We start from the raw sequence: 27,248 nt of genomic DNA, 5'->3' as shown, positions 1-27,248 counted from the left end.
CTGTCAGATCAGCATGCATTAAAAAAAAACTTATAAAAATTGGTGAATTTTTGTGTAGCCATTTTAATATTGAAGATGGAAGAAAAACATTTGGCATATTATGCTTTATTATTTCAAGAAAGGTAAAAACACAACTGAAACGCAAAAAAAGATTTGTGTAGCGTATGGAGAAGGTGCTGTGACTGATCAAACGTGTCAGAAGTGGTTTGTGAAGTTTCGTGCTGGAGATTCTCGCTGGACGATGCTCCACAGTCAGGTAGACCAGTTGAAGTTGATAGCGATCAAATCGAGACATTAATTGAGAACAATAAACGTTATACCACGTGGGAGATAGCCGACATATTCAAAATATCCAAATCAAGCACTGAAAAGCATTTGCACCAGCTCGGTTATGTTACTCGCTTTCATGTTTGGGTTCCACGTAAGTTGAGCGAAAAAAACCTTGCCCGTATTTCCGCATGTGATTCTCTACTTAAACGTAACGAAAACGTTCTGTTTTTTAAAACAAATTGTGACGGGCAATGAAAAGTGAATACTGTTCAACAGCGGTCCCCAACCTTTTTGGCACCAGGGACTGGTTTTGTGGAAGACAGTTTTTCCACGGATGGGGGTGGGGGGGATGGGTCAGGCGGTAATGCGAGCGATGGGGAGCCACAGATGAAGCTTCGTTTGCTTGCCCACTGCTCACCTCCTGCTGTGCAGCCCAGTTCCTAACAGGCTGAGGACCACTACTGGTCCGCGGCCCAGGGGTTGGGGACCCTTGCTGTACAATAATGTGGAACGGAAGAGATCGTGGGGCAAGCGAAATGAACCACCACCAACCATACCAAAGGCCGGTCTTCGTCCAGAGAAGGTGATGTTGTGTAGATGGTGGGATTGGAAGGGAGTCCTCTATTATGAGCTCCTTCCGGAAAACGAAACGATTAATTCCAGCTAGTACTGCTCCCAGCTAGACCAACTGAAAGCGGCACTCGACGAAAAGCGTCCGGAATTAGTCAACAGAAAACACAGAATCTTCCATCAGGATAACACAAGACCTCATGTTTTTTTGATGACCAGGCAAAAACTGTTACAGCTTGGCTGGGAAGTTCTGATTCATCCCCTGTATTCACCAGACAGTGCACCTTCGGATTTCCATTTATTTCGGTCTTTACAAAATTCTCTTAATGGAAGAAATTTCAATTCCCTGGAAGATTGTAAAAGGTACCTGGAACAGGTCTTTGCTTGAAAAGATAAAAAGTTTTGGGAATGGAATTATGAAGTTACCTGAAAAATGGCAGAAGGTAGTGGAACAAAATGATGAATACCAATAAAGTTCTTGGTGAAAATGAAAAATGTCTTTTATTTTTACTTAAAAACCAAAGGGACTTTTTGGCCAACCCAATATATGACTGAGGCAAGAGTGCGTGTTTGGTTTTGGCCAGAGAAAAATATGGAAAAGTCACTGAATTTCCCTTCTCAGTTCCAGCTCACTAATCTTTTTCATCCTTTCATCTAGTGTATGATATTGACATTTTAAAATTTGAATGTGGTGGAATATGAATAATTCTTGATTTGGGAAATGGAAATTCACAGTCTTTTTCACATTTCGACATTGCCTCTAAAATGTCTTTTTTTTTAAATCAATAGATATCCAGTCATGTTAAAGCGATTGATACAATTTACCAGACCACAGACTTCTCTGGAATCCGTAATATCAGTTTCATGGTGAAACGCATAAGAGTAAGTAAGGAATTTCAATAGTTAAGAACATTAAGAAAGAGAAACAATAAGGATCATGTTTACAAAAAGAAAAATGCTTGCCTTTTACTTCATCTTCATGCATTAAATAGTTAAATTGTGTTTGCTGATGCAGGTTATCTTTACTCTTGGGTTTTACACACACACAGAGGGGATACTTGGGTTTATGACTTAATGAAATCTATAGGACTTTAATCTGGACTGCAGAAGAGGTATGGTAGAAAGTACTGTTTTCTATCTATCTGATTAACATACCAGTTAGAAAGCACTCTAAGTAACTGCAGATAACCGTACTTGACATTTTTCTCCCTGATATTATTCCCCAGTTTCTTCAGATTTGCCTTATGCAGTATATTTCAGAGTGTGTCCCATTTGATGCTGCAGCGGAGGGAAGGATAGGTACAGTGGTTAAATACAATTGGAAGTTGGAAAAACACTTAATACTGTTTCCTCTTGAAATTTAACAGTGCACACTAATGTATTTCAAGTTTTGAGAAATCCTTTGGGAAAGAAATCCATATTTTTCTAAGCTAATTTAACCTTTTTGTATTAACATCAGCTGAAACTCCAAAGACCTGCAGTGCACATTTTGAGAAATGCTGATCCAGAACTACTGATTCTTAGTTTTAATGTTATAAATTGTTAATAAGTAAATATTGTTATTAACAAATTGGACTGTTTCAAAAATTTTCTAAATATGAATTCTTTCAAAGTATATAGCTTTTAAGAATCTGAGTTTATAAGCTTAGATAACCTGGGTTTTAAAAATCATCATTTTACAGAAGTACTTGCCACAGGGTTTCTTTATTTAAAACAAATTTTTTTTAATGGCTTTTATTTTTTAAAATGTTATTTATTTATTTATTTTTTGCTGTGCCACATGGGTGCGCAGCGTTTTTTTGGCTGCGCCGGTAGCTTGCGGCATCTTAGTTCCCTGACCAGGGATCGAACCCAGGCCCTTGGCAGTGAAAGCACCGAGTCCTAACCACCAGACCGCCAGGGAATACCCCACAGGGTTTCTTTATAGTTTGTGCTTTTATTCTTCTTAAAATATGGTTGACTAGATAATAGTTTTAGTACATACGTGTAATATATTTTAAAAAATAGCTGAAAGTGGTCCTTACTTTTAGAAGTGACATGATTAAATATTACATTGGATTGTCTTAAGGTGAAATATGGTTCGATATACTGTATAAGAACTGTTTGTAATCAATTGCTTTCATGTATTTTGAGAGCAATATAAACCTTTAAATGAGCAAGTAAAAGTGATAAGTGGTATAAGTATTGCTATTTAGTAGACAGAGCAATGAAATGCAAAGTAGTGAAAAGTAGAGAACACCTGAACAAATTTTAGTGAAACACATTTGTTTGAGTAAAGTAATTTGCATTATGAAGAGATGCATGTATATAAAAGAGTTATGTGGCAATTAGTTGTTTTTCAGGCCTTTAACTGAGATTAAAACTTTAGTTTAAATGTCATCAGTTGAAGTTTGTTTGTGACCCATTAAATAATTTGAAATTTATATTTTATAAGCAAATATTTAAATATCAATCATCCCGGGCTTCCCTGGTGGCACAGTGGTTAAGAATCTGCCTGCCAATGCAGGGGACACGGGTTCGAGCCCTGCTCTGGGAAGATCCCACATTCCGCTGAGCAACTAAGCCCGTGCGCCACAACTACTGAGCCTGCGCTCTAGAGCCTGCGCGCCACAACTACTAAAGCCCGCGAGCCTAGAGCCTGTGCTCTGCAACAAGAGAAGCCACCACAACGAAGAGTAGCCCCTGCTCGCTGCAACTAGAGAAAGCCCGTGTGCAGCAATGAAGACCCAGCGCAGCCAAAAATAAATAAATAAATTTGTTAAAAAAAATTAATCATCCCATTTTTAATATAGGTAACTAAAATTTAGATGCAGTTTTTATTTGTAGCCAATATTACAGAAGTATCAGAGAATTTCATTTCTATGTTTAGTGGGAAAAAGCGATATGCAGAATGTCTCTAAGCATGGGCTACCTTTAATATATAGTGTTCTTGTTTTTGGATTTGTGTGTGTGTGTGTGTGTGTGTGTGTGTGTGTGTGTGTTAGATGACCATAACTGATTGTTTCTGGTTAATTGTTAATGGATGAACCAGATGGTCTCATATCCGTCTTTAGGCAGTTGCCTTCAGTGGTGTTTCTACCATCCTGTTTGTAAGCTCCTTGGTTTTTACTGAAGGATGTGGATCCTAAAAAGATCTATAGTTTTCATTTTATTAACTGTAATAGCCTTATCACTGATATTTTCAATAGACTGAGATTTCCCTTCTAAGCAATGTTTACTCTCATACATATTCCTTTTTATTCTCTACCAATAGTCTTGTATGTAATTCTCTGACATACTTGGGGAAAACCAAATTGTTCTAGGACTTCAAAGGTTAGGCAGAGGTCTCTGAAAGGAAGCATGAGTAGTAAATGAAAGCTTTTGTTTTAGTTGAAGTTTGGTATCAGAACTGATTATTCTTCACATTGTGAAGGGGGAACCTGCACCCTGGAGTATAGTAGCTAAGTGTCGAAGGAAACATTCTGGAGGAACTCAGCTTGAAATAATAAGAGAAACGAATTGGCAAAGGAAAAAAAAATTCTTGCTCACATTCAGGGGAAAAAATTGAACTTGAAGTTAGTTGTGCTTGACTCATGACTCTAGGCAAGGAGAACCAAGAATATGATTTGTGTGCTGAATTGACAGTTTTGGGTTCAATATCTCTTTTATGTTGTAATAATTAGCTGAAATATAGGGTTTTATGTCATACTTGTCATCATATGTAGGAGATTAGCACTAAAGGAGACTCATCAAATGATTAAATTGAGAAACTGTACTTCCTTATTGGAAATTTTGAAAGCAGAACTTGTTTTCCCATCCCAAGTGTTCAGGAATCTGTGAACACTTGCTCAGAAATGTAATATACTCAGTTTTAATTCCCCTACCCGTCCATCCTTCCTTCCCTCCTCCCTCCCTCCTCCCTTTTTGGCTTCTATGATTAGCTCAGGGATGGAGGTAGTGGGAATAACTGTAAAAGCTTTAATTTAGGCCTGACTTCTTTGGGCCCCAAGCATATTGTCCAGGTAGATACTACTTACACTAAGGCTCTGCTAACGTTGGTTGCTTGTTAAAGTCATTGTTTTGGATTTTAGATCAACACAACTGCTGATGAGAAGGATCCTACAAATCCCTTCCGTTTTCCAAATATTGGTGTGGAGAAGTTTCTGGAATTAAATTCTGAGCAGAATCATGATGACTACTGTTTGGCCTATGTCTTCACAGACCGAGATTTTGATGATGGTGTCCTTGGTCTGGCTTGGGTTGGAGCACCTTCAGGTAGTTTATCTAAATATGTCTTGACTTACTACTTGAAATGAAAAGCAGTTCTCATGATGGATTGAATTTTACAAAGTATAGGAGAAAGTGATGCCTGTACAGTATCTAAATTTACACATCTTGAGTTAGGCAGAATTCATAAGCATAATGTAAATGGAAAAATAGTTGAAGCAGCTTTTTATTTTGAAATGAGTAAATGAGTACTAACAGGGAGATATCCTGACATTTGGTACATTCAGTAGCTGAAATAATTTTATGGGAAAAAGTGGTACTTAGTTCTGAAACTGAAAAGCAAAATATTAATTTTTTCACAAAAGTTAATGTAATCAATTAATTATTTTGGGAGGTAGGGGGATGGGGAGAGGTTCTTAGAGTCAAAAGGGGAAAACTGTGTTCTTGCTTCTTCTGCCGTGAGATAAAGAGCCGAGAAATCCTACTCAGGAATAACAGGTAGAAAGAAAAGAAAGGCTGCCTTTATTATTATTATTTCTCACCTTTATTTTAGCAAAAGGGAAGTGTTGCCTGAAAAGAGATGTGGGCAGGAGGCCCAGTACCCATAGCTCCACTGGCTTGACTGCATGGCCCCACGTTCTGCTGGGGTCTCTGCCTTAGCCGTGAAAGCTACTGTCACTGAGAAAGCCGGGATGGGATAATCCCCTTGCCATTGCAGTCGGGGTGGGGGTCTGTGATTCACAGTGTAATAAGTTCAGTAGCCTACTTTAGAGAAATACAAATTAATGAATTGAAAGATGAGTAGAAAGAATCCCGGACTCTTTGAATATAAATTTTGCCATATAGAATTTGATCAGTAGTCTGTCATCTTCTGAGCTATACACAGCAGTTTCTCCTTCTGATACATAATTTCTGTCTTTTTCAAAGAATCAACTTCTGCTTTTTCCGGGGCAAGGCAGGCTTTTGTATTCTTAGTTTATTCTTTGGTTTGTTATGCATATTTTAACATCTTTAATACTGTATTTTTGCTTTTATACTTCTTGCTCTTTTTTTTAAAGCCAGCAATGAATATCCTTTTTAGTTTCCAAAGCTTTTGTTTTTCTTCCACATTTTAAAGTGTACTCAATTTCATGATGTCATTAAAGTACAAGTTTATGTCATAGGCTGCATATATCGTAGTGCAGTATTTTTGGATATTTGTCCTTTACAATGATCTGTGCTGGTTTTGTGTTACGTGCGTTGTCAGCAGATTGTACAACTCACTCTTTCCTTTGGTAATTCACATGTTTTATAACTTATATATTCTGAAATTTCTTTTCCCCTCCTTGGTTAGTTGGATAATTTTATCACAAAGTTTATAGTCCCTTCTCCCTAATCATCAGTAAGGACTGTAGGAACTCAGGGATTCAGTTTTCTTTGTATATTACCATTAACATAGTGGCTCTTCAGGTGTGCGCCATGGAGTAGCAGCATCTGTATTACCTGGGAACTGGTTAGAAATGTCAATCCGTGGGCCTCACTCAGGTCTACTAAATCAGAAACTCCAGGTGTGGAGCCCATCACTCTTTGTTTGAAGAGGCCCTCCGGGTGTTTCTGATGCATACTAAAGTTTGAAAACCACCATCTTAATATTTTTGCTCACAAAATGTCTCCTGGGCAAATGATTGGATGATCTCAGACTAAAAACTTTCTGCCATTTTGCATTTTCAACTCCAGACTGTTGTTCATTAAGAATGTAATGGTCCTGGGAGAGCTTGGTCAAATTTTCCTGAAACTTCAGATATCCTCATGTCTACTTTTTAAAAAAAATAAGTCTATTTTTTTTTATTTAGAACAGTTTTAGATTTATAGAAAAAATTGAGCAGATAGAGTCGTCTCCACTACCTTCCTGTATTATTAACAGCTTACATTAGTATGGTACATTTGTTACAATTAATGAACCAATATTGGTACATTATTGTTAACTAAAGTCAGCCCATAGTTTTTTCAGATTTCTTTAGTTTTTACTACGGTCCTTCTTCTGTTCCAAGATCTTGTCCAGGATACCACAGTACGTTTAATTGTCATGCCTCTTTAGTCTTCTTGGCTGTGATGGTTTCTCAGACTTTTCTTGTTTTTCTTATAACCTTGACAATTTTGAGGAGTGTTGGTCAGGGATATTGTAGGATAACCCTCTGTTGCAGTCTTTTTGATGTTTTTCTCATGATTGGACTGGGGTTATGGGTTTGGGGGGAGAGTTAGTTTTTCTTTCTAGTTGTTTATGATATCTGGACCACTTATTTTATGAAATGCTGCTTATTTTATTGAAGCAGCAGTTCTGGATTGAAAATACTGGGCCACATTACTTGTATTTTTGTCATTGCGTTCTTCATCTGATGCCCTCTTTCTTTACTCTGTGTTAAACCCCTAACTCCAGCTCTCGGAAGCCTTTTTTCTAAGAGCTTCTGGGGAGGGGCTCGGCAGGAAGAATGGGGCCAGAGTGGCAAAGAGAAGGGATCTTTTGTTCCTTTAACACAACTTTTTCTAGAATAAGATACCTGCCTTGACAGCTTTCTTCTTCACTTCCCTTTGCCCTTAGACTACCTGAACTGAGTTTATTTGACCTACATTTTATGTTTTTATAAGGAACTTTATGTATTTGCTCTTACTGATTAATTCAGTTCCGTTATGAGGTGTAGGTAGTATTTCCTCCATTATACAGGTGGATTGGATTCAGAGACTTTGTCAACAACCCAGTATCTCACAGAACCTAGAATCTGGACCTTTTGACTCCAGGTTTTGTGCATTTGGTAGTTATTTTACTAGGTATTATTATAATGTAACATCCTACTTTTATCTTTCTAAGACATTTCCAAGAAGAAGTTGAAATGTTTCCTGCATCTAAGCAGAGATGGAATCTATTTCTTTCTTTCTTAAGAGAGATGAGTTATAAAATAGTACTACTCTATATTATTTAGGCATCATTTTGGGTAATTGTCAAGGCATAATTAGAAGAGCACTGGTTTGGGAACTAGGAGACAGGGTCCTTTGTCTGTTCTGTCTCTATAAATTCAGGTAAATTATTTTGCTTCAACTTGTTTATTTTTCGTTGTAATTTCTTCTGTCTTTGCCCTTCCTTTGATACTTCATGTTTCTGCATGTAGATGTTAGTAATGCTTGCTGTTACACTATTTTTAAAAATAGCATTTTATAGCTGATCTGTTCAGCTTGTGATGTGTCACTGTTTCTTAATCTTTTTCATTTTTATTTGGCCTAATTAATTTCTGTTGTATCATTTAACTCTGCAGCTGTTTTACTATTCAAATATATGGTAGTGGAAAGGATTTTGTTTTGATACTGTTGTGTTAATTTTCACAGAATAGTTACTGAAATTATTTGCTGTAGTCCTCTTCACTGACTCAGTTAAGCTGGGAAAAGCAATGAGGGTTAAAACATTTGAATAGTAGGTTTCTTGTCTTTAAGTCTTGTTTATGCTACTTTTTATTTGCTCTTTTAAAATTTCTTATTGTGGTTGGGTACTGCCTTCAGTTACCTTAATGAGAAAAACAGTACCTCCTGCCCCAACTCCATAATAAGTAGAAACAGCTTGTGAGCTGGGATGACTTGGAGGCTTCCATTTGAAATTATACAGGGCCTAGAGTGGAGCTCCAAAAAGGGAGGAGTCTGGTCTCCAAAACAAAGATAGTCTTGAATATGAATCTAGAAAGATTACTCTAAACTTCTCTTTATATAAACACAGTTCTGTGTTAAGCAGGTAGTAGCCTCTTATTTTAGAGACTGAAACACTGGTTCCTTAACGAAGTAGATTCTTTATATTAGATAATCCCTTTGTTCTACTTCATTTGCTACACGCTTCTAACCTGCCTTTTGAGGGGCCTTTATTTTTTGGTTTATTAAAGCACATTCTGCTCATCTATTATCCCTCTTAATGTTATCAGTTAACCCAATGAACATAGTCTCAGTTTGCCAGGTCATTGAAAAAGGCTAGCTCTGGAGGTCATCTCCAGAGCTAATCCTGAACCATTCAGTATTCCTCTGACCATTTGTAAAGAACATTTTTTGAGACATTTGATTTGGTAGAAATTGTCTCTTCTGTTTTTCTTAGTTTAGTAATTTTAGTTTGATTTTACGTATTAGAATTTGACCACGTGCGGAGCTCAACATGAGGTTCTCAAGATAACCCACAGCCTATCGAATTCTTTTTTTTTTTAATCATTCCTTCTACTTTAATTAGTTGATATTCTTTTTTTTTGAATTTTATTTTATTTATTTTTTTATAGGGCAGGTTCTTATTAGTTATCTAGTTTATACATATTAGTGTATACATGTCAATCCCAATCTCCCAATTCATCACACCACCACCCCCCTGCCACTTTCCCCCCTTGGTGTCTATACGTTTCTTCTCTACATCTGTGTCTCTATTTCTGCCCTGAAAACCGGTTCATCTGTACCATTTTTCTAGGTTCCACATATATGCGTTAATATACGATATTTGTTTTTCTCTTTCTGACTTACTTCACTCTGTATGACAGTCTCTAGATCCATCCACTTCTCTACAAATGACCCAATTTCGTTCCTTTTTATGGCTGAGTAATATTCCATTGTATATAGGTACCACATCTTCTTTATCCATTCGTCTGTTGATGGGCATTTAGGTTGCTTCCATGACGTGGCTATTGTAAATAGTGCTGCAGTGAGCATTGGGGTGCATGTTTCTTTTTGAATTATGGTTTTCTCAGGGTATATGCCCAGTAGTGGGATTGCTGGGTCATATGGTAATTCTATTTTTAGTTTTTTAAGGAACCTCCATACTGTTCTCCATAGTGGCTGTATCAATTTACATTCCCACCAACAGTGCAAGAGGGTTCCCTTTTCTCCACACCCTCTCCAGCATTTGTTGTTTGTAGATTTTCTGATGATGCCCATTCTAACTGGTGTGAGGTGATACCTCATTGTAGTTTTGATTTTCATTTCTCTAATAATTAGTGATGTTGAGAAGCTTTTCATGTGCCTCTTGGCCATCTGTATGTCTTCTTTGGAGAAATGTCTATATAGGTCTTCTGCCCATTTTTTGATTGGGTTGTTTGCTTTTTTTAATATTGAGCTGCAAGAGCTGTTTATATATTTTGGAGATTAATCCTTTGTCCGTTGATTCGTTTGCAAATATTTTCTCCCATTCTGAAGGTTGTCTTTTTGTCTTGTTTGTGGTTTCCTTTGCTTTGCAAAGCTCTTAAGTCTCATTAGGTCCCATTTGTTTATTTTTATTTCCATTACTCTAGGAGGTGGATCAGAAAAGATCTTGCTGTGATTTATGTCAAAGAGTGTTCTTCCTATGTTTTCCTCTAAGAGTTTTATAGTGTCTGGTCTTACATTTAGGTCTTTAATCCATTTTGAGTTTATTTTTGTGTATGGTGTTAGGGAGTGTTCTAATTTCATTCTTTTACATGTAGCTGTCCAGTTTTCCCAGCACCACTTATTGAAGAGGCTGTCTTTTCTGCATTGTATATCCTTGCCTCCTTTGTCATAGATTAGTTGACCATAGGTGCATGGGTTTATCTCTGGGCTTTCTATCCTGTTCCATTGATCTATATTTCTGTTTTTGTGCCAATACCATATTGTCTGGATTACTGTAGCTTTGTAGTATAGTCTGAAGTCAGGGAGTCTGATTCCTCCAGTTCCATTTTTTCCCTTGAGACTGCTTTGGCTATTCGGGGTCTTTTGTGTCTCCATACAAATTTTAAGATATTTTATCCTAGTTCTGTAAAAAATGCCATTGGTAATTTAATAAGGATTGCATTGAATCTGTAGATTGCTTTGGGTAGTATAGTCATTTTCAGAATATTGATTCTTCCAATCAAAGAACATGGTATATCTCTCCATCTGTTTGTTTCATCTTTAATTTCTTTCATCAGTGTCTTATAGTTTTCTGCATACAGGTCTTTCGTCTCCCAAGGTAGGTTTATTCCTAGGTATTTTATTCTTTTTGTTGCAGTGGTAAATGGGAGTGTTTCCTTAATTTCACTTTCAGATTTTTCATCATTAGTGTATAGGAATGTAAGAGATTTCTGTGCATTAATTTTGTATCCTGCTACTTTACCAAATTCATTGATTAGCTCTAGTAGTTTTCTGGTGGCATCTTTAGGATTCTCTATGTACAGTATCATGTCATCTGCAAACAGTGACAGTTTCACTTCTTCTTTTCCAATTTGTATTCCTTTTATTTCTTTTTCTTCTCTGATTGCCGTGGCTAGGACTTCCAAAACTATGTTGAATAATAGTGGTGAGAGTGGATGTCCTTGTCTTGTTCCTGATCTTAGAGGAAATACTTTCAGTTTTTCACCATTGAGAATGATATTTGCTGTGGGTTTGTCGAATATGGCCTTTATTGTGTTGAGGTAGGTTCCCTCTTTGCCCACTTTCTGGAGAGTTTTTATCATAAATGAGTGTTGAATTTTGTCAAAAGCTTTTTCTGCATCTATTGAGATGATTATATGCTTTTTATTCTTCAGTTTGTTAATATGGTGTATCACATTCATTGATTTGCATATATTGAAGAATCCTTGCATTCCTGGGGTAAATCCCACTTGATAATGGTGTATGATCCTTTTAATGTGTTGTTGGATTCTGTTTGCTAGTATTTTGTTGAGGATTTTTGCATCTATATTCCTCAGTGTTACTGGTTTGTAATTTTCTTTTTTTGTAGTATCTTTGTCTGGTTTTGGTATCAGGGTGATGGTGGCCTTATAGAATAAGTTTGGGAGTGTTACTTCCTCTGGAAGTGTTTGGAAGAGTTTGATAATGATGGGTGTTTGCTCTTCTCTAAACATTTGATAGAATGCACCTGTGAAGCCATCTGGTCCTGGACTTTGGTTTGTTGGAAGATTTTTAATCACGGTTTCAATTTCATTACTTGTGATTGGTCTGTTCATATTTTCTGTTTCTTCCTGGTTCAAGTCTTGGAAGGTTATACCTTTCTAAGAATTTGCCCATTTCTTCCAGGTTGTCCATTCCTTCCAGGTTGTCCATTTTATTGGCATAGAGTTGCTTGTGGTAGTCTCTTATGATGCTTCGTATTTCTGCAGTGTCCGCTGTAACTTCTCCTTTTTCATTTCTAATTTTGTTGATTTGAGTCCTCTCCCTCTTTTTCTTGATGAGTCTGGCTAAAGGTTTATCAATGTTGAGCTAAAGCTCAAAGAACCAGCTTTTGGTTTTATTGATCTTTGCTATTGTTTTCTTTGTTTCTATTTCATTTATTTCTGCTCTGATCTTTATGATATCTTTCCTTCTACTAACTTTGGGTTTTGTTTGTTTGTTTCTCTAGTTCCTTTAGGTTTAAGGTTAGATTGTTTATTTGAGGTTTTTCTTGTTTCTTGAGGTAGGCTTGTATTGCTATAAACTTCCCTCTTAGAACTGCTTTTGTTGCATACCATAGGTTTTGGATTGTCGTGTTTTCATTGTAACTTGTCTAAGTATTTTTTGATTTCCTCTTTGATTTCTTCATTGATCTCTTGGTTATTTAGTAATGTATTGTGTAGCCTCCATGTGTTTTTGCTTTTTAGTTTTTTTTCCCCTGTAATTGATTTCTAATCTCATAGTGTTGTGGTTAAAGATGCTTGCTATGATTTCAATTTTCTTAAATTTACCGAGGCTTGATTTGTGACCCACGATGTGATCTATCCTGGAGAATGTTCCACGTGCACTTGAGAAGAAGGTGTAATCTGCTGTTTTTGGATGGAATGTCCTATAAATATCAATTAAATCTATCTGGTCTATTGTGTCATTTAAAGCTTGTGTTTCCTTATTAATTTTCTGTTTGGATGATCCGTCCATTGGTGTAAGTGAGGTGTTAAAGTCCCCCAGTATTATTGTGTTACTGTCGATTTCCTCTTTTATAGCTGTTAGCAGTTGCCTTATGTATTGAGGTGCTCCTATGTTGGGTGCATATATATTTATCATTGTTATATCTTCTTCTTGGATTGATCCCTTGATCATTATGTAGTGTCCTTGTCTCTTGTAACATTCTTCAATTTAAAGTCTGTTTTATCTAATATGAGAATTGCTATTCCAGCTTTCTTTTGATTTTCATTTGCATGGAATATCTTTTTCCATCCCCTCACTTTCAGTCTGTATGTGTCCCTAGGTCTGAAGTGGGTCTCTTGTAGACAGCAGATATATATGGGTCTTGTTTTTGTAACCATTCAGCGAGCCTGTGTGTTTTGGTTGGAGCATTTAATCCATTCACGTTTAAGGTAATTATCGATATGTATGTTCTTGTTACCATTTTCTTAATTGTTATGGGTTTGTTTTTGTAGGTCCTTTTCTTCTCTTGTGTTTCCTACTTAGAGAGGTTCCTTTAGCATTTGTTGTAGAGCTGGTTTGGTGGTGCTGAATTCTCTTAGCTTTTGCTTGTCTGTAAAGCTTTTCATTTCTCCATCAAATCTGGATAAGATCCTTGCCGGGTAGAGTAATCTTGGTTGTAGGTTCTTCCCTTTCATCACTTTAAATATATTGTGCCACTCCCTTCTGGACCGCCAGGTTGTGTCAGACCCCCAGGTTGGGAAGCATCGTGGTGCTCAGAACATTCACTCCAGTGGGTGGGCTTCTGTGGTATAAGTGTTCTCCAGTTTGTGAGTCACCCACCCAGCAGTTATGGGATTTGATTTTATTGTGATTTTGCCCCTCCTACCATCTCATTGTGGCTTCTCCTTTGTCTTTGGATGTGGGGTATCTTTTTTGGTGAGTTCCAGTGTCTTCCTGTCGATGATTGTTCAGCAGTTAGTTGTGATTCCCGTGCTCTCGCCAGAGGGAGTGAGCGCACGTCCTCTACTCCGCCATCTTGAGCCTATCTCCTTGATATTCCTCGAATTCTTAACCTGTTTGAAAGTGTAATTAAAAGGCTAGGAGAATTACATCATTAAAATATTACATCATTAGAAAAGAGGACACTTAATATTGACATTTTGTACAGGTCTGGATTGTCCCTTGCAGGATGTTTAACATCTTTGGTCCCTACCCATTACATGTGAGTACTGCTCCCCAGACTTGACAGATAAAGAAATTCCCTCAGACATTTCCTAATAACCTATCTGGGAGTGTTACTAATGTCTGCTTCAGAATTACTGCTCAGATTAATATTGTATGGTCAGCATGATACTATTGTTTTAGATATTTAGGCCTGCTCACATCAAAACTTTATTTATGGATTCTGTCAAGGTATTATACTACCCTGTAGTTTTTATAATTTTTTTCTTTTGGGGGTGTCTTTTTTAGAGTTTAAGACTGATATTCTGTGACTAGCTTTCAGACTATCCTGTAGATAGAAAAATGTCATACTTCTTTGTTGGTCACTGAGTCATCCATCCATCAATAATTGCTTTTGACTCAAATTAAAAACATTTTATTCTTCTCATTACATAATTTCTGTTTTTCAGTAATGACTATATGTAGTAAAATCTTAAATTTATAGTGTAAAGCAATTACTGAACTTGAGTTATGGCTTAGCTATAGGTATTTATGATATCATTAATTGAATTTCTGGCATATCAAAACTGGTTGCAGTATTTAAAAAGTTAAACCATGACTTATAATATTAGACATAGTTTTTTATTTCTTCCTGTATAACTGAAGTATTCCAACATAAGCTATTAGTCTGTGTAACAAATAATAAACTTTCCAAATAAACAATAGTTATTAAAACCAAAAGCAGTTAAGATGTTGAACAAGATATGAATTATAAAGACTATATTTCAGAAGAGTATACTCAAGTTTATGTATGATCTTCCTTTAAATTAGATAGACCTTAAAAATACAGAAGGTATATTACCAGAGTTTTTAATATATGCTATTTACTTTTTTTTTTAACTGCTAAAGATTTGCAGCGTGGAGTCTTCTATGCTTAATTCAAGTTTGACAGTACTGCATTGGACCAATTTGCATATGACAGATCTTCGATGAGGCAGGATATTAATTTACTATTTGTTTAAAACTGTAATATATAGACTGTAATTATTACATACAGAGTGCTTATTTCTATCTTTTCTAGTTTCTAGAAATAGTGATACAGTCCTTAGGACTCAGCTCCAAAAGTAGAAGTAGCTTAAGAGAATATATTAAATATTCATAAATCATTTGCTGTTTTCTTTCTATCCAGTTTTTGGTGTAGAAAATATAGTAAGTTTTAAATATAGAGGTTCTCAGTCCTTTGCTGGTTAAAATCTGCATATGACTTAGCCTTTCAGCTTAGTTTTCTGTGAAAACACCTTATCATTTCAGCTTCTTAAATTGTATCCTAATAGTCATTAAATTTATGATTTGTTGCTATGTACTTTCTAATATTAAAAGGAACAAGGCAACAATTGTAGTGTCATGCCATTTGTGTACATCTTTTTTGAATTGCTTTCTATTATACACTTTATCAGAGATTATAAAAGTTAGACTTTTAAAAATGGTTTAATAACTTTGTTGTAACTTTGTGTGTAGTAGAAAGCTAATTTGAAATAATTTGATCAGTTATGAGAATATCCTAATCCATGTGATATTTTAATTAAAATAATTAAATAGAGTAACCTCTTAAATCTGAATGTAAACCAAAGAACTTCTCACTGAAAGTCTTTAATAGTTATTTAAAATACTGTGGTCTTCTCAGTTTAGTGTACATAAAGACAATGATTGGCCAGCCAGTTTCTGATTTGCTGTTGTTCTTTTTCTAATTTCTTAAATTAACTGCCTTTACATGTGAAAGCACTTTCATTTTGGTATTAAGCTCTGACGTTCAGGAACTATAAACGAACAGGTGAACTACAACATGATTTAATATGTATCATATAAGTAAAAATGAAGATTTTTCTTTTAAAATTTGAAAGTATCCTCAAGACAGGTTGGAAAATCATAATTCAGTTTTTTGAACCTATTTTGAAAAAAAGTTCAAACTTGCCAAAAGGTTTCAAGAGTAGTACAGTGAATTCCTGATAGATTAATCAGTTAACATTTTGCCACATTTGCTTTCTCTCCCTTCCCACCTTCTCTCCTTCATTCCTTCCTCCTTTTTTTTTTTTACCCACTTGACATATTTTTTCCTTTTTTTTAAAGCTTTATTGAGATATATATAATTGACAAATAAAATTGTAAGATATTTAAAGTGTACAGTGTGATAATTTGATATTTATATACATTGTGAAAGGATTCCCCCCACCAAGTTAATTAATACAACCATCACCTCACATATTTACCTTTTTCCTTTTTGTGTATGTGTGAGAATGTTTAAGTTCTATTCTCTTGGCAACTTTCATTTATACAATACTGTGTTATCAACTGTAGTCATCATGTGTTACACATTAGATCCTCAGACCTTATTCTTCTTATAACTGGAAGTTTGTACCTCTATCAGTCTCTTTCTCTTTCCCCTACCCCCAGCCTGTGCGACCACTAATTCTTTTCTTTTTTTAAGAATACCTTGTATGTTTCCTCTCAGAATAGTGAATCACATACTCTTGTGCATCACTGCTAATAGTGGTAGCAGTGACTTTCTCAGAATCTCTTTGAGAATATTTTGTTCAACTTTCATTTAACTTAAATATAAGTTGTTTTTTTGTTCGTTTTTTTTTTTTTTTACAAGATGAAGAGGTGTAGGATTTGACCCAGTGTAAATGCTGAAATATTTAAATTTAACAGACTCTTGAATATTTGTTTTGCTAAATTAATGGGAGAAAAATAGGGGGACATTTTGATTATGAAGAGGAACATTTTATAAGGACTTTGTATTCAACCCTGGGAATTTATGTGTGCCATTAAAACTTTTATTTGAAATGACTTCCTAACCTTGGACCAAAGAAACTTTCGAGTATTTGATATACGTGTGTACCAATTTTGGACTCAAAATACATATAAAATGTTTCAAGTTAATATAGCATATATTAGAAAATTATTTGGGGGGAAATAGATGCTAATTTTAGCCATCTTTTGTTTTGAATTAGGAAGCTCTGGAGGCATATGTGAAAAAAGTAAGCTTTATTCAGATGGTAAGAAGAAGTCTTTAAACACTGGAATTATTACTGTTCAGAACTATGGGTCTCATGTACCCCCCAAAGTCTCTCACATTACATTTGCTCATGAAGTTGGACATAACTTTGGATCTCCAGTAAGTATTGCTTAATTATTACATTTTTTAAAAGTTACTAATCTTTCATGTTGTGTAATTTTTGTTGTTATTGTTTACAGTGAAAACAAGTACACATGAATGTTTAGTTTTTATATGTCAGAACACAGTAATGTACTTGACCATAATACTGAAAAGGAGAAAGATAGAATATTTGTAATTAAAATAAGAAAATAAGCACAACAGTGCCAGAATTCTATGAACGCAAGGAATTTTGTCTGTTTCATTCACTTCTGTGTCCCCTGACCTTAGAATAGTGCCTGGTACACGATTCATTCAAATATTTATTGAATGAGGATCACTTTTCATTGCTTAAAGTACATTTTGAATGTTAGCAAATTGTGGGGTTCTTGTTTGGTTTCTGTTAAAGCATTATTGGGGTTTACTAGATTTGTCTTTCTCTACTGTGGAATGAGACTGTTATTTTAAAATCTTGCGGTATGAAAAATTTGTAACATACATAAAAGAGACAAATAGTACGGCAAAGTCTTCCGTTCATATCCAGGACAGGGGTCAGCAAACTTTTTCTGTGGTCTACTAGTAAACATTCTAAGTGTGGAGGACAATATTTGGTCTCTGTTGCATATTTTTCTTTGTTGTTGTTTTTCTTTTTACAATCTTTTAAACATGGGAAAACCATTCTTAGCTTAGGCCATATAAAAACAGGCTGTGGGCTGCGATTTGCCAACCTGTGAGTCAGATTCAATGATCATCAAGATTTTGCCACATCTCCTTTCTGTGTTTCTTTCTTTTTCTTCGTAAGGTGTTAGAATCAAATTCATTCCCCCTTCCACATTTCAGTATGCATCTCTTAAAAAATTAGACATTTTCTTCCATAACCACCATGTGGTTATGATACCTGACAAAATGAGCAGTTCTTTGGTATCATTTAATACCCAGTTCATTGTATTGATTTTCAAGTGAACTGAAGATTAATACACATGGAAATACAAAATGCTGAAAGATATTCTGTCTTTGTGATTTTGGTGGGGCTTATTAAAATAACAAGTTTGGGAAAATTTCATTTGAAAACTGCATATAAATTCATTTACTTGTACCTTATCACTTGTAAAAATGGAAATTTTTATGAGTTTAGAAAAAAATTGTAGTCTCATAGCTTAAAATTCTCAAATGCTCTTATCTAATGTTCCCCCAGTTTGTAAAATATAAGTACCCTCTCACTAAGCTGCAAGTCTTTCTTCTTCTAATTCTGATCAGAAATGGATAGATTATTATCAGTACTCTTGGATAAAGTATTTAAAATGCGTTGAATCTCTCTACCTCTTGTCTGCTTTTGTGATATGTTCTAAAAAGAGTAATTGAAATTTTAGAGATGAGCAGAGAACTCTTGTTAATTTGCATTTTCAAGGGCAGTTAAATGTCCTCAACTCTCCCAGTCACCTTCATCCAACCCTTACCAGGGGATTTGCGTACCCTTCCAACTACTCTTCTGTTCGTTAGTCTAGGGCCTCTCAAAGTTTAATGTGCATACAAATTACTGAGGATCTTACAGTATAGATTCCATTTCAGTGGGCCCTTGGTCGGGCCTGAGTCTCTGCCTTTCTAAGGTACTCCCATGGGACGCTGCTGCTGCTGCTGGTCTGTGGGCCATACTTGGAGTAGGATATCTGGTCTGTTCTCTTTTCACTTCCCATCTAATCTGTCTTCTGCCTGGTTGCCAGAGAGGTGTTTTTCATACATTAATGTAATATTACTTATTGCTTATTGTTGAATGGATAAATTGGTTCACATTTTTTTTGCCTACCTTGCTATCTTTTCCTATCATACCAGACTACTTCTAATGATTCTGTCATGCTCAAATACACCTCATCCCTTTGTGTATGTTGTTCATGATACCGTACATATAGATAGTAGGTACTTAGTAAATATGTATTAAGTAATTTAATAGTGAGATCAGCCAGACCATGAACTCCTGAGCCTGTCTCCCTTGACATCTTTATCTAAAATCTGTCTTTATCTCTCCTGTCATGTATCTGTATTATAACAATGTTACTTTCTCTCTGAGTGGTTCACCTATCCCTTATATTTATTTATCCTATCCTAAATGTTTATTGCATACCTGCTGTTAACCACTTTATAAACTTTGTTGTGGGGAGTTGTAATCATAAATGAGACAAGTTCCTGTCTCTTGGTATGAAAGTCTTAATGTATTGACTCTTAGCAGATGAATCTTTGTCTAGGTATAGTTCTTTTTTCTTTTTTTAATTAATTTATTTGTTTTCATTTTTGGCTGTGTTGGGTCTTCGTTGCTGCGCTTGGGCTTTCTCTAGTTGTGGTGAGCGGGGGCTACTCTTCGTTGCGGTGCGTGGGCTTCTCATTGTAGTGGCTTCTCTTGTTGAGGAGCACGGGCTCTAGGCACACTGGCTTCAGTAGTTGTGGCACGTGGGCTCAGTAGTTGTGGCCTGTGGGCTCTTGAGCACAGGCTCAGTAGTTGTGGCTCACGGGCTTAGTTCCTCCGCAGCATGTGGGATCTCCCCGGGCCAGGGCTCAAACCCATGTCCCTTGCATTGGCAGGCGGATTCTTAACCACTGCACCACCAGGGAAGCCCTAGGTATAGTTCTGATTGGTCTGATCATGTCACTTCTGTTCACAACCTTACTTCCAATACCTGCTGATATTGCTAATACAATTTCCTTATCTTAGCATTTAGGGTTTTCCATAATTTGGGTCTAAGTGTAATTCCAGTGTTATTTCTTCTTCCCTGTCAAATTAAGTCATTTTAAAAAACTTTACTTCTGCCAGGAAGTCAATTCCTTCCCATTTCTGCCTATTGAAATCTTGATCCATGTGGTTATATAATATAAATTAATATGGCCCTTTTGTCAGGCAGTTTGGCAGTATGTATCAAGACCTTTATAATGTTTGACCTTTTAACTCAGTAACTCTACCTCTGGGAATCCAACTAAAAGAAATAATTGCAGAATGTGTCAAAGATTTATGTAAATTTCAAAAAAAAAAAAAAAAAGAAAGAAATAAAAATAAAAAAGGTATCCATTGCAGTTATACCGTCACTGATTTTTTCTTCTCTTCTGAGACAGTGACCCCTAAAAGAGCAAATTATCTTCCTTTTCACAGTCTAAAATAATTGTAAGATCTACTCTAAAGGAGAGTCCACAAGCTTCCATTTTTCTTCTGATGAGAAAATTACATTTAATCAGATGACCTGAAAACCTTATTTTACTTCCTGTTTATGTAACTCTGTATTCTTTTTGACAGCATGATTCTGGAACAGAGTGCACTCCAGGAGAATCTAAGAATTTAGGACAAAAAGAAAACGGCAATTACATCATGTATGCAAGAGCAACATCTGGGGACAAACTTAACAACAATAAATTCTCACTCTGTAGTATTAGAAATATAAGTCAAGTTCTTGAGAAGAAGAGAAACAACTGTTTTGTTGGTATGTATATTTTCCCAGCATTTTATTATGAATATTTTGAAACATTCAGAAAACTTGAAAGAATTATATTGTAAACACCTAGTATGTGCCCACCACCTATATTTTACAGTTGTTAGCACTTTAATACCTTTGCTTTATCACACTTGTCAATCTCTTCATCTCTCAATCCATATTTTTTTGTTGAAATTTAAAGTGCATTGTGGATATCAGTATACTTCAGTCCTAAACACTTTAGCCTACATAAGTAGAGTTCAGTTTAAGTAAAGTTCAATATTGTTTGTGGTGTTTTTGTTTTTCACATAAGTGCAATATACAAATCTTAAGTCCACCGTTTGATGAGCTTTGACAAATACGTTTACCTGTGTAATCTAAGCACCTGTGAAGATGTACAACATTTCTGTCACCCCAGAAAGTTCTTTCATTTCCTTTTCCCATCAATCTTTGCACCCCTCCTGCAACCATTATTCTGATTTATTTCTCCATAGATAAATTTTGCTTATTTTATTTCATATAATTGGAATCATACAGTTTGCACCCTTTTGTGGAAGGCTGCTTTCACTCAGCATACTATTTTGAGATTCATTATTAGTATTTTGTACCATTTTTTTTTCCCACTGAATAGAAGTGCATTATATGAATATATCACAGTTCGCTTATCCACTCTCCTATTGAATGGAACACTTGGGCTTTTTAGGTTTGGGCTACTATGAATAAAGTTGCTATGAATTTTTTTCTTACTGTGGTAAAATATATATAACATAAAATTTATATTTAAATTAATTTTAAGTGTACAATTCAGTAGCATTAAGTACATTTACAGTGTTATGCAACCATCACTGCTTTTCCATTTTCAAACTTTTAAAATCACTCCAAATAGAAATTCAGTAACCCTTAAGCAGTAACTCCTATTTCTTTCTCTCCCCAGCCCCTAGTAACCTCTAATCTATTTTGTGTCTCTGTGACTTTGCCTATTCTAGGTACCTCATATAAACGGGATAATGCTTTTGTATCTGGTTTATTTCACTTAGCATAAAATTTCCAAGATTCATACAAGTTGCAGCATGTATCAGAATACCATTCTTTTTTATGGCTGAATAATATTCCATTATATGGATATACCACATTTTGTTTATCCGTTCATCTGTTATGCCTCTTGTAGGGCATTTAATATGTTCTAACTATTCTACCTTGTATTACGTTTTTGGGGGTCCTTGTCCTATTTTACAAGATTTTAAGTTACTTGAGGGCAAACACTGAGGCCTGCTCATATTGCACATAAACAGCACTCTTATAGATGAGTTAAACATATGGCAGCAAAGGAGAAAGAATTGAGGAAGGTTTCCAGATAAGCACGACCTTTCATTTTTTTAGCTGCATTTTTTAAAAATAAATTTATTTATTTTATTTATTTATTTTTGGCTGCATTGGGTCTTCATTGCTGCACGCAGGCTTTTCTAGTTGCGGTGAGCAGGGGGCTACTCTTCATTGCGGTGCGCGGGCTTCTCATTGCGGTGGCTTCTCTTGTTGCGGAGCATGGACTCTAGGCATGGAGGCTTCAGTAATTGTGGCACGCGGGCTCAGTAGTTGCGGCTCGTAGGCTCTAGAGTGCATGCTCAGTAGTTGTGGCTCACGGGCTTAGTTGCTCCGTGACATGTGGGATCTTCCTGGATCAGTGCTTGAACCCATGTCCCCTGCATTGGCAGGCAGATTCTTAACAACTGCGCCACCAGGGAAGCCCTGCATTTTTTTTTTTGAGGTATAATTGACATAACACTGTGGCCTTTTGTTTTTAATTGAAATTTATACAGAGATAATTTAGATTCACATGCAGTTGTAAGAAATAATGGAGATTCCATATACCCTTCACCCAGTTCCCCCCAGTGGTAACATCTTGCAAAACTGTATAGTATCAATACAGTATTACATATAGCAAGGATATTGACATTGATACAGCCCACAGATCTTATTCAGATTTCCCCAGTTTTTCCTGTCCTTATTTCTCTGTGTCTGTGTTTAGTTCTATACAGTTTTATCATGTGTAGGTTTATGTGTCCATCACCACAGCCATGATAAAGAATAGTTCCATCACCACAAGTAATTCTTTTTTTTTTTAATTATTTTTTTGGCTGTGTTTGGTCTTTGTTGCTGTGCGCGGGCTTTTTTCTAGTTGTGGTGAGCGGGAGCTACTCTTTGTTGCAATGCGCGGGCTTCTCATTTCAGTGGCTTCTCTTGTTGCAGAACATGAGCTCTAGGCGCCTGGGCTCAGTAGTTGTGGTGTGCAGGCTCTAGGACGCTTCAGTAGTTGTGGCGTGCAGGCTCAGTAGTTGTGGTTCGTGGGCTCTAGAGCACAGGCTCAGTAGTTGTGGCGCACGGGCTTAGTTGCTCCACGGCATGTGGGATCTTCCTGGACCAGGGATCGAACCCGTCTTTCCTGCATTGGCAGGCGGATTCTTAACCATTGCACCACCAGGGAAGTCCCACCACAAGTAACTCTTGGCGTTGCCCTCTTATAACCACACTCACCTCCCTCCTGGTGTCCCTTCACCTGCCCCACTAAACTATTCTCCATTTCTAAAATTTTGTCACTTCAAAAATGTTATATAAATGGAATCATACAGTATGTAACCTTTGGGATTTTTCACTCAGCATGATTCCTTGGAAATTAATCCAAATTGTTTGCCTGCATCACTAGTTTGTTCCTTTTTATTGCAGGTGGTATGTGTGTACTACAGTTTAACGATTTTTCTATTAAAGGATATTTGGGTTATCTTCAGTTTTTGGCAGTTATGAATAAAGCAGCTATAAACAGGCTTTTCGTGTGAATATAAGTTTTCATTTCTCTGTGATAAATGCCTCCAAATCCAACTGATGGATCAATATAGCCGTTGTTTGTTCTTATTTATATGAAACTGCCAAACTGTTCTCTAGAAGGCTGTACTATTTTACATTCCCACCAGCAGTGTATGAGTGATCTAATTTTTCTCTATCCTTGTCAGCTTTTGGTATTTTTATTTTATCCATTATGATAGGTATATAGTGGTATTTCATTGTAGCTTACTTTGTATTTTTCTGATGACTGATGACGTTGAATATCTTTTCATGTGCTTTTTTTGCTATATGTATATCTTCTTTGGTGAAATGTCCATGTTTCTTGGCCATTGAGTTTTTTTGTTTTTGTTTTTTCTGTTGAGTTTTGAGGGTTCTTTATATAGTCTAGATGCTAGTCACTTGTCAGATATTGGTCTGCATATATTTTCTTCCTGCCTGTAGCTTGTCTTTTCATCCTCTTCACAGTCTTTCCCAGAGCAAAAGTTAAATTTTGATGATGTTCAAATGATCAATTTTTACTTTTATTGATTGACTTTTTCTTATAAAGCCTTCTTTTTCTTTTAAAAGGGCAGATTAAAATTACATTGATGTTATCATTTTTGTTATTGTTGTTGTTATCAGTGGTAGTTTTTCTAAATCTTAGTGTAGAAGTGACACATAGATTCTTCATCTGTAAACTGGGTTTTCACAATAAACTTCCTGATTGAAAATGACTTTAAAAATGAGCATATTTGTCTTTCTCTGTCTGACTTCACTTAATATGATAATCTCTAGGTCTATCCATGTTGCTGCAAATGGCATTATTTCATTCTTTTTTTATGGCTGAGTAATATTCCATTGTGTGTGTGTGTGTGTGTGTGTGTGTGTGTGTGTGTGTGTATACACACCACATCTTCTTTATCCATTCATCTGCTGATAGACATTTAGGTTGCTTATATGTCTTGGCTCTTGTAAATAATGCTGCAGTGAACATTGGGGTGCATGTATCTTTTCGAATGAGAGTTTTCTCCAGATATATGCCCAGGAATGGGATTGCAGGATCATATGGTTTTAGTTTTTAAGGAATCTCCATAGTGTTCTCCATAGTGGCTGCACCACTTTACATTCCCACCAAGAGTGTAGGAGGATTCTTTTTTCTCTTTATCCTCTCCAGCACTTATTATTTGTAGACTTTTTAATGATGGCCATTCTGACTGGTGTGAGGTGATACCTCATTGTAGTTTTGATTTGTATTTCTCTAATAATTAGCAATATTAAGCATCTTTTCATGTGCCTGTTGGCCATCTGTATGTCTTCTTTGGAGAAATGTCTATTTAGGTCTTCTGCCCATTTTTTGATTGGGTTGTTTGTGATTTTCTTTGACATTAAGCTGTATGAGCTGTTTATATTTTGGAAATTAAACCCTTGTCAATAGCATTGTTTGCAAATATTTTCTCCCAGTCTGCAGGTTATCTTTTCGTTTTGTTTATGGTTTCCTTTGCTGTACAAAAGCTATTGAGTTTAATTAGGTCCCATTGGTTTATTTTTGTTTTTATTTCCATTACTCTAGGAGACAGATCCAAAAGAATACTCCTGCAATTTATGTCAAAGAGTGTTCTGCCTATATTTTCCTCTAGGAGTTTTGTAGTATCTGTTCTTATATTTAGGTTTTAATCCATTTTGAGTTTATTCTTGTATGTGGAGTTAGAGAATGTTCTGATTTCATTCTTTTACATGTAGCTGTCCAGTTTTCCCAGTACTACTTTTTGAAGAGACTGTCTTTTCTCCATTGTATATTCTTGTTTCCTTTGTCATAGATTAACTGACCATAAGTGCATGGGTTTATTTCTGGGTTTTCTATCCTGTCCCATTGACCTATATGTCTATTTTTTGGGCCAGTACCATACTGTTTTGATTACTGTAGCTTTGTAGTATAGACAAATACCAGAGAAAGACAAATATCATATGATATCACTTGTATGTGGAACCTAAAAAAAGGATACAAATAAACTTATTTACAAAACAGAAATGGACTTACAGACATATAAAACAAACTTACGGTTACCAAAGGGGATAGCAGGGATGAGGGCATGGGGGAGAGATAAATTAGGAGTTTGAGATTAACATATACACACTGCTATGTATAAAATAGGTAAACAACAAGGACCTACTGTATAGCACAGGGAACTATACTCAATATCTTGTAATAACCTATAATAGAAAAGATTCTGAAAAAGAAATATTTACATAGATGTATGTATGTATAACTGAATCACTTTGTTGTACACTTGAAACTGACAACACTGTAAAATATCTATACTTTAATTTAAAAAAAAACAAAATAAAGAAATAACATTTACATAAGATAGAAAAAAATGAGCACATTGCTTTTTAGTATTATGGGAAGGAAATTTGTTTCTTAAATTACCATGAAATATGTACATATTATAATTTTTGTATTTAAACAGCCCCTTTTCCCTGTATTTAAGCTGTTAGCAAATAGCTGATTTGAAGTAATACTTTTGTATGAGACGAAAACTAATGTGTAGTAAATATTGCATGAATGGTTTTCTGACTTTCATCGTTTTTCCTTTTCTCTTAAATTACATGTCACATGAATTATAAAATGATTATTGCTAGACTGTAGAAAAATCATTATTATTTACTTAGTATATATTTGCATGTGCATGCTTCTAGTTTTTGACAACAAAAGAGATGGTATAAAATGAAAGAGAGAGGGAATTCCCCGTCAGTCCAGTGGTTAGGACTCGGCACTTTCATTGCCATGGTCCCGGGTTCAGTCCCTGGTTGGGGAACTGAGATCCCGCAAGCCTCGTGGCATGGCCAAGAAAAGGAAAAAGGAAAGAGTGGGATGGAGCTTCAGTTACCTCTAAAATTTCCTTAATGTTTGATGTGGTCAAGGATAAGAATGAAGTTTCTGAGTATAAAGCTAGGCTTTCTAGAATATTTTTGATTCAGATGTGCATTGTTTTGGGTTCCTGTGCTTGAGATAATGTTCCCTTCCACTCACTCAGTTCTCAGTTTGAAGGCTGTGCTACAACTGTTTTCCACATTGATTTGGTATAGCAGAAAGAAAAGAGCACCAGATTTTAGATCTAGAAGACCTGGGTTTAGTCTGTGTTTTGTCCATACTGGGGCATATGGTTTCCAGCAAGTCACAAACTCTGTGAAAGTTAGTTTTCTTTTCTCTAAAATGAAGACATTTGATTCTTTTCATTTCCCTGCAGATACTGAAATTCAGTGATTTTATGTTCTTACTAAGAGTAGCACTCTTGTTCCAATTTTAAACTTCAAAGAACTTTAAAAAAGAGCCTAAAAATCTTTCTGAAATTATTCACTATGCTTAGACCAGACAGTCTAACCTTAATGAACTAAGATTTGACCCAATATTGTTAGACCCTGGAAATACAAAAAGTGTAAATAATACATGGTTCTTCCCTTAAGGAGCTTGGTCTAGCTGACAAGCAAAACTAATGTACATTAAAAAAAATTTACTAATTGACTAGGATACAGTCAGCCAAATAGAATGTGGGAAATTCCATAAAATAAAATGTCCCAATTTCTTTAACAATTAATAGTGTAAAAATAAAAAGAGGGGAGGGAATCTGTTACATATTAAAAGAACTTAAGATACATGTCAACCAAAAGCAACCGTGGGGAGAGGGGTTGGGGGAAGCTTGTGTGAAACTTGGTTCAAATAAACTAATGTAAAGAGGTAGTTGAAGAAAATTGAACATGGATTGGCTGTTAGATGCTATTAAGCATACTGTTAAGTTTTTTAGATGTGATAATGGTAT

The 27,248-nt window shown here is 35.8% G+C and overlaps 1 protein-coding gene and 1 long non-coding RNA gene across 5 annotated transcripts in view; one reads left to right on the top strand and one right to left on the bottom strand.

The window, feature by feature from the left end:
- LOC309654354 overlaps window positions 1–27,248 on the bottom strand; it is a 498,770-nt gene that overhangs the window by 56,090 nt on the left and 415,432 nt on the right. The window lies entirely within an intron of this gene.
- The window catches only part of ADAM10 (ADAM metallopeptidase domain 10), a 110,705-nt gene that overhangs the window by 65,264 nt on the left and 18,193 nt on the right, over window positions 1–27,248 (top strand). For 3 of the 4 annotated variants that reach the window (XM_082446278.1, XM_082446281.1, XM_082446280.1), the window contains 4 exons: window positions 1,630–1,722; window positions 4,911–5,094; window positions 17,019–17,182; window positions 20,439–20,622. In XM_082446278.1, coding sequence (XP_082302404.1) covers window positions 1,630–1,722; window positions 4,911–5,094; window positions 17,019–17,182; window positions 20,439–20,622 — 625 coding nt within the window. The remainder of the gene's footprint in view (window positions 1–1,629; window positions 1,723–4,910; window positions 5,095–17,018; window positions 17,183–20,438; window positions 20,623–27,248) is intronic. The other variant, XM_082446279.1, reaches the window with a different exon arrangement.

Source organism: Balaenoptera physalus, assembly GCF_965194825.1.
Source record: "Balaenoptera physalus genome assembly, chromosome: 2".
Lineage (NCBI taxonomy): Eukaryota > Metazoa > Chordata > Mammalia > Artiodactyla > Balaenopteridae > Balaenoptera > Balaenoptera physalus.
This window is presented reverse-complemented; position numbering and strand designations above follow the sequence as displayed.